Source organism: Engraulis encrasicolus, chromosome 13 (genome assembly GCF_034702125.1).
Source record: "Engraulis encrasicolus isolate BLACKSEA-1 chromosome 13, IST_EnEncr_1.0, whole genome shotgun sequence".
Lineage (NCBI taxonomy): Eukaryota > Metazoa > Chordata > Actinopteri > Clupeiformes > Engraulidae > Engraulis > Engraulis encrasicolus.
Genome location: NC_085869.1, coordinates 17,688,044 through 17,695,543, shown reverse-complemented (window position 1 = coordinate 17,695,543; position 7,500 = coordinate 17,688,044). Strand labels below are relative to the sequence as shown.

At 46.0% G+C, this 7,500-nt stretch overlaps 1 protein-coding gene across 1 annotated transcript in view; it reads right to left on the bottom strand.

Annotated features, from left to right (window-relative positions):
• Positions 1 to 7,500, bottom strand: part of cog3 (component of oligomeric golgi complex 3) — a 29,085-nt gene that overhangs the window by 5,803 nt on the left and 15,782 nt on the right. Inside the window, exons 13-17 of the mRNA XM_063213316.1 lie at positions 6,259 to 6,419; positions 3,808 to 3,916; positions 3,249 to 3,367; positions 2,664 to 2,753; positions 136 to 256 (exon numbers count right to left, since the gene is read on the bottom strand). Of these exons, the coding sequence (XP_063069386.1) occupies positions 136 to 256; positions 2,664 to 2,753; positions 3,249 to 3,367; positions 3,808 to 3,916; positions 6,259 to 6,419 (600 nt within the window). The remainder of the gene's footprint in view (positions 1 to 135; positions 257 to 2,663; positions 2,754 to 3,248; positions 3,368 to 3,807; positions 3,917 to 6,258; positions 6,420 to 7,500) is intronic.

The window sequence follows — 7,500 nt, the reverse complement described above, 5'->3', positions numbered from 1 at the left end:
ACTTAGGTCAGACCAGTAAATATTGGTTAATAACTTGGTGAATGGGCGGCATACATTTTTGAAAATTAACAACTGAAATGGCATACTCTACCTTTAAGCATTCTAATGTGAAAGGTTTTTAAAAAAGGGACAAACCTCTGGTCTTCTTCAGGTCCAGGGAGATCTCCTTGATGGCAAAGTCGGTGTGGAAGGGGGCGATCTGCTCGCGCATGATCAGTAGGTGTTTAATGAGGAACAGCTGCCCATCTATCTGCGTCTGCAGGAGGAGGAGGAGGGAGAAAAAAATGAGTCAGGTGGGCTGGTCACCACACATGCATCACACACGCAGAAGCGCGCGCACACACACGCACGCACAAGCGTGCGCACACACGCGCGCACACACGCATACTGTGCGCACACACGCACACTCCGCACGCACACACACACACACACACACACACACACACACACACACACACACACACACACACCATCCTCCCTCCCCAATGCATTCCTACATCAGACCAAGAATCCTAGTTCTACCCCAGACCCTGCAACTAAACTGTAGTGAGGACTCTAGCTCGAGAAAGTAGTGCAACCCTGCCAACGCCAAGCATCCAATTCAAGCGTTTCTCTGAACAGTCTGTTACTAATGAGTGCGCAAATCGTCAGACACGCACATCCGCTAATTAGGGAAATGAACTGTGCTAAGTGCGTAAGCTGAGGGAATACACCACAGGGTGGGTGTTTTGTTTTTTTTCACTTTAGAAAGGTTGAAAATTTCAGCTCTGCACTGCACAGTAGACACGAGAAACCTTCTTCAAGGCAAGCCCACAAATCTAACTAACGGCTGTCTGTCAATGCTGCAATCAGAGCCTGCTGTGTCGTCCGTCTGTGTTTGAGCAGCGAGATGAAACTGGATGAGAGCCATACTGGATGCACAGGCTGTGCTGCTACTGCTGCTGCTGCTGCTGCTCTGGCTGCAGGCACCTCGGGGGCTCCGAGGGGCAAACACATGCTGCCTGGCACAACCATAGTGACAGCTCCCTGTGTACGTCTGTCTGTCTGTCTGTGTCTGTCTGTCTGTGTGTCTGTCTGTCTGTGTGTGTCTGTCTGTCTGTCTGTGTGTCTGTCTGCCTGTCTGTCTGTCTGTCTGCCTCTGTGTCTGTCTGTGTGTCTGTCTTTGTCTGTCTGTCTTTGTCTGTCTGTCTGCTTGTCTGTCTGTCTGTCTGTCTGTCTGTCTGCCTCTGTGTCTGTCTGTCTGTCTGCCTCTGTGTCTGTCTGTCTGTCTGCCTCTGTGTCTGTCTGTCTGTGCATCTGCCTGTGCTGCTGCCTGTGCGTCTCGTCTGCCTGGCTGCGTGTCTTTTTGCGATGGCAGGCGGGCGGGCCTAGAGGGTGAAGGATTTGTTAGACAGCCTCTCGCACTGGGGCCTCCCTTTGATCCTGGAAAGCCATCCTGACATCTGGTTTGAAATTCATCAAAATCCCTCCTGATGCACTGGATCCAAGAGCATGGCGTATTTACATGCCAGGTTAGTCAGACGGGAGGAGGGGGCCGGGAGCATGGAGGGTGTGGGCTGGGGTTGGGGTTGGGGGGGGGGGGGGGTGAAGTACAATGGAGAGCATGCAAGAGCAGAGGCTCAGCCTCACCGCAGCCAGAAATCACTGTAACTAATTCATGGCTGGGACAACGGCTTCTATTCTCAGCGCGCAAGAGAGAGAGAGAGAGAGAGAGAGAGAGAGAGAGAGAGAGAGAGAGAGAGAGAGAGAGAGAGAGAGAGAGAGACAGAGAGAGAGACAGAGAGAGAGACAGAGAGAGAGACAGAGAGAGAGAACGTGTTCAAAGCTGTGCAGGGAAGAAAATATTCCCACCCTATTTTTTTTTTTTTATTATTCTTTTAAAAGGTAACTTCTAATGTGCCCTTAACATTGGAGATCAATTAAACGTTGCCTTTTCTGATACGGTGTGGGGAAATAATTTTTAAAAAAACACACACACACACTGATGTCTGAATGTAATTTAACAAAGTGTAAATGCTGTGCTTGTGCAAATGGAACAGTGAGAGCAGTTACATCCGGGGAGTATTCCGGTTTCAAACGGAATATTGCCAGTATTTGATTGAACACAAGTTCCGGAATATTCCGTTAAACATATGAGGTGACCGTTGTGTTAGCAGATTATCCCCAAAATGCAGCCATATTTAGAATAAATTAAGCGTTTACACGATTTGAACGCAAACCAAACACTGCCAATATTCTGTTTAAAATTGGAATATTTCTGGCCCAGCCGTTGTTCAATCGGCTGGGCACTCGACTGCTACACTGGTGACCCGGGTTCGATTCCGACCCAAGGTCATTCACCGAGCCCTGCCTAGCTCGCTCTCCCTGCTAATTTCCTGACTCTTTCTACTATCCTGTCATAATAAAGGCATAAAAATCCCCACATTTAAAAAACATTTCCTGCATGTAACCAGGGGCGTAGTAGCAAATTGTGGGCCCTATGTACAATAAGCCCCCACCCCATACATATATATCTACATAAATCAGACTCTGTGTGGGCCCCCTTTAGACATGGAGCCCTGGTAACTCAGTCACACTTTACCCCCCCCCTGCAAGACACCCCTACAGCCATTGTGTCCTTGGCATGCCGTGCGTGTGCAGTGCAGAAGGAGGGCCCACAGTACCTTGTTCTTGAGGATGACATCAGAGGCTTTGAGGAGAGACTGGATGCAGGCAGATAAGGCCTCCTGTGATAAGCCCTGGAACACCGCTCGCTGCACAAAACACACACACACACACACACACACACACACACACACACACACACAAAGTCAGAAAGAAAGAAAGAAGAAAAATACCAAGTGTGCATCGGAGAGAATTAGAGACCCTTTGACAGAAGCCATTACTCTGTTAAAAAAAAAAAGCTAAGAGTCGTATTGAACCATTACTCTGTAAAAAAAAAAAAAAGCTGAGACTCCCGCTGTTGAACTATGTCTGTAAAAAAAACAGAGTTAATCCATCTTCTGCACTATTGAACCATCTTCTGCAGTCGCCATGTTTTGAATAGAGAGTGGGTTACGGTCATAATGAAAGGAGCTCTGACGGACCGGATCGGACCCTGTCAGATCTGTAGACTGCACAACAAGGTCTGAGCAACAGAGGTCAAATCCCTCAGTGTCCTACCACAACAACGGCAAAAAGACCAACAACGTGCTGCAAGACGGTAACAAAAAAACAAAAATCCTCCCCGTGCTGGGCCAGCTACTTACATCTATGCATCGGTAGAGCTTGGACAGACAGACGAGAGTACGTCTGACAGTCGGGTACCACATGCCGTGTAGGTCAGCTGGTGAAATGGTGGTCTGTATCCGCGAGCCCTCCACCGCCCCTGTTTGTGTGCAGCACATAACGACAACAACAACAACAACAACATATGAGAAACACACGTCTTATGGCTGCCTATTACTTCAATCACTTTACTATTATTGGTCCATCACTGTTACTTGTCCTGTCTTGCACTTTAAATGTCAGTCCTGTGTATGTCTATGTCCTCACATGGTATAGAGAGAGAAACGTAATTTCATTTTCCTTGTATGACCTGTGCATATGAAGAAAGGGACAATAAAAGCTGACTTGACTGACTTGACTTGCCTGGCATTACAGCTAAACTTTGTGGGCCACTGGCGCCACTCAGGCCAGAGCAGGCATTGCGGCAAAATGTGCCCATATTACATGGTTTTTAAATTTGCAATAATACATCTTGTGTTGTAATAACATCTGACATAAGAGTACTTCTACTTCTTCTTTATACAACTCTGGACGACTAACCCGAGCTAGCCGCCTTCTTGGCCTCCGCATCCTCCAGCTGTACGTCCGAGAAGGACGACTCGCCTGACGCCAGACGCAACTGCTCTTCCTTCAGGCTCTGGGCGATTTTCTAGCAAGAGGATCAACAGGAAAAAAAACATTTTGCATACAGTGTCTCTTTGAATGACACCACACAAGCAGTAAATTAGCAAATGGAGGTACGCCCATTATATTTGATTTTCTGACAACGAGCGATGACAAATCATTAGAAGAGGTATTTAAAGTAACGCATACACAATAGCCCAGTTTATACTGTGGGCCATTGACCCAGGAACTTAAAGTGATACTGTCCCATTTTTGGAAATAAGCTTAATTTACACCTCCCCTAGAGTTAAATAATAGGGTTTCACCGTTCTCCTATACTTTCAACCATTCTCTGGGTACGGCAGTGCAAATTTTACCTCCAAGCTAGCAGTTAACATTGAGTCCTATGAAACCAGTTAGCCGCCAGCTGGTCTCATAGGACTCAATGTTAACTGCTAGCATGGAGGTAAAATTTGCACTGCCATACTCAGAGAACGGTTGAAAGTACAGGAGAAAGGTTAAACTCAACTATTTATCTCAAGGGGAGGTTAAATATGAGCTCATTTCCAAAAATGGGACAGTATCACTTTAAGCCCAGGAACTTAAGCCTAGGGCTAGCAAATAGGGGCTAATGTAGTAAATAGATGACAATTGCAGGGAAACACAGCAAAGCTTACAGTGTCTTTAACCCACATTAGCCAAAGGAAAAAGGTGCCCTCAGCCTTTTAAAACTTACATATCTCAGCCCCTGAAGCACATAAAAACATTAAATAAGTTGTGTTTAAAAGCTGGGACCCTCAGCTTGCATTATAATCTGTTCATTCAATTCTAACTTACCCACATTTTCAATAAGAAACTCAAATCTCAAGAGCCTGAATGCAGCGTATATGTCGCTCCAGGCTAAAATAGATTCAGGATTCCCACACCTTTTCATGAAGAAATTCAAGCACTTTTCAAGCACCTTCAAGCACCAAATTTTCAGTTTTCCAGCACCTTTCAATAAGTCGAGGGAAGGGGTGTGGGGGTCTTCCCACAGAAAATTGTGTTTTTAAGATGCAATTTCCTGCATTCTCATCAATTTTAGGGTGTCGAAAGGCAAATCCCATCTGACATCTCACTCCCTCAGATTTTTGATGCACCTGAACATTTTTTTCTATTATTTGGCCTACTGAGTTTGACTTGACACAAATTTCAAGGCTTTTCAAGCACTTCACTAAAATCAAGCATTTTCACAACCTTGAAAACACTTGAAATTCAAGCATTTTCAAGGAATTCAAGCACCAGTGGGAACCCTGTAAGGTTAAATGACACAACAAAACAAAATAAATAGTAAAGTAAAGCAGAGATGGGACCAAGTCACTAATTTGCAAGTCGCAAGTAAGTCTCAAGTCCTTCCAATCAAGTCCGAGTCAAGTCACAAGTTACGACACATTTGACCAAGTCAAGTCCAAGTCCAAGTCGTGCCAAAGCCAAGTCAAGTCAAGTCCAAGTCCAAGTCGTGCCAAAGCCAAGTCAAGTCCAAGTCCAAGTCTTATTTTTTCCAAGTCATTAACAAGTCACCTTGTATTCTATGTGCAATATTGACAATTAGCTTTGGTCATGAATTCATTACCTCTCCACACTGTTTTACATGTCCCCCTTCGCCAGTCATGTCCCGAAAATCGACCATGGTATACTATGATTTCAGTTTTTTGAGCATGGTTCGGCATTGGTTTTTGGTTTTACTAGGTTTAGCTATAAATTGAACCATGGTTTTACTCTGAAAACTAACCATGGTTTTACCACGGTTTATAATTATTCATTAAATTACTTTTATCTTTTATCCAACGCATATATTGGTGACAGTCCTTTGAGCAATATGGGGTTAGGTGCCTTGCTCAAGGGCACTTCAGTCATGGATGGAGATGTAGGAAGAGGTGGGTTTAAGGGTGGGATTCAAACCTGCAACTCTGTGATCTCCAGCCCAACTCCCTAACCATTACAGCACGGCTGCAGACAAGCTTTCATGTTTGTTTGGGTGACCATGCAACCCACACTTGATCATATATATTTTTTAGCATGGTTTTTGACTATGGTTGAAGGTAAATCATTTATTCTTTCTTTCTTTCATGCATTTTTTTCACACACAAAATGCAAAAATATATATATATTCATTGACTTGGAGCACAATTGCAAGTCATTGCAAGCTAAAACTGTCAAGTCGAGTCAAGTCTCAAGTCAATAGCGTACAAGTCGAGTCAAGTCACAAGTCACTCCTAATATTGGCAAGTCAAGTCTCAAGTCGAGTCATTTGTGACTCAAGTCACAAGTCAGTCCGAGTCACAAGTCACAAGTCCACATCTCTGAAGTAAAGTAAAAGGAGGCCAATGCAGCTCCAGCAGGGCATACCTCCATCATCTCCAGCTTCTCGGGGTAGGCCAGGTCGCCGGGGGCGGGGTTGTAGCCGATGATGTCACTCTGGATGTAGATGTGCGTGCGGTAGACCAGCCGCTCCTGCACGTCCTCCAGCATCTGCTTCACCACCGCCTCAAACGCCCCAAGCTGCACCGCTATAGGGGACACAGAGGACACAACACAGCACAGGTCATCACAACACAACACAGCACAGGTCATCACGACACAACACAGCACAGGTCATCACAACACAACACAGCACAGGTCATCACAACACAACACAACACAGGTCATCACAACACAACACAACACAACACAACACAACACAACACAACACAACACAACACAACACAACACAACACAGGTCATCACAACACAACACAACACAACACAACACAACACAGGTCATCACAACACAACACAACACAACACAACACAACACAACACAACACAACACAACACAACACAACACAGGTCATCACAACACAACACAACACAACACAGGTCATCACAACACAGCACAGCACAGCACAGGTCAACTCAACACAACACAACACAACACAGCACAGCACAGCACAGCACAGCACAGCACAGCACAGCCTCAAATGCCCCCAGCTGCAACGCTATAGGGGACACAGACGCAGACACACACAGGTCAACACAACACAACACAACACAACACAACACAACACAACACAACACAACACAACACAACACAACACAACCTCAAAGCCCCCCAGCTGCACTGCTACAGGTCATCTCAACACAACGCAGCTTCAAACGTCCCCAGCGGCACAGCTGCACAGCACAGGGCACACAACACAATACAACACATCACAACACAACACAACACAGACCCAACTGCCCCACTGCACAGCCCAGGGGACACAACACAGGTCATCACAACACAGGTCATCACAACACAACACAACACAACACAACACATCACAGCTCAGCACAGACCCAGCTGAGGGTGGGAGAGGCAGCCCTGGCCTGAACTACCTGGGGGGGTGACACACAGCATAGGCACATACGTAGGTCATCAACGCAACGCAACACAACACAACACAACACAGCTCCACTCAGACCCAGCTGCCCCACACTGGCAGTCATCAACACAACACAACGCAGAACACAGGTCAAAACAACCCAGAACACAGGTCAAAACAACCCAGAATACAGGTCAAAACAACCCAGAATACAGGTCAAAATGAGGCAACACAACACAACCCAGAA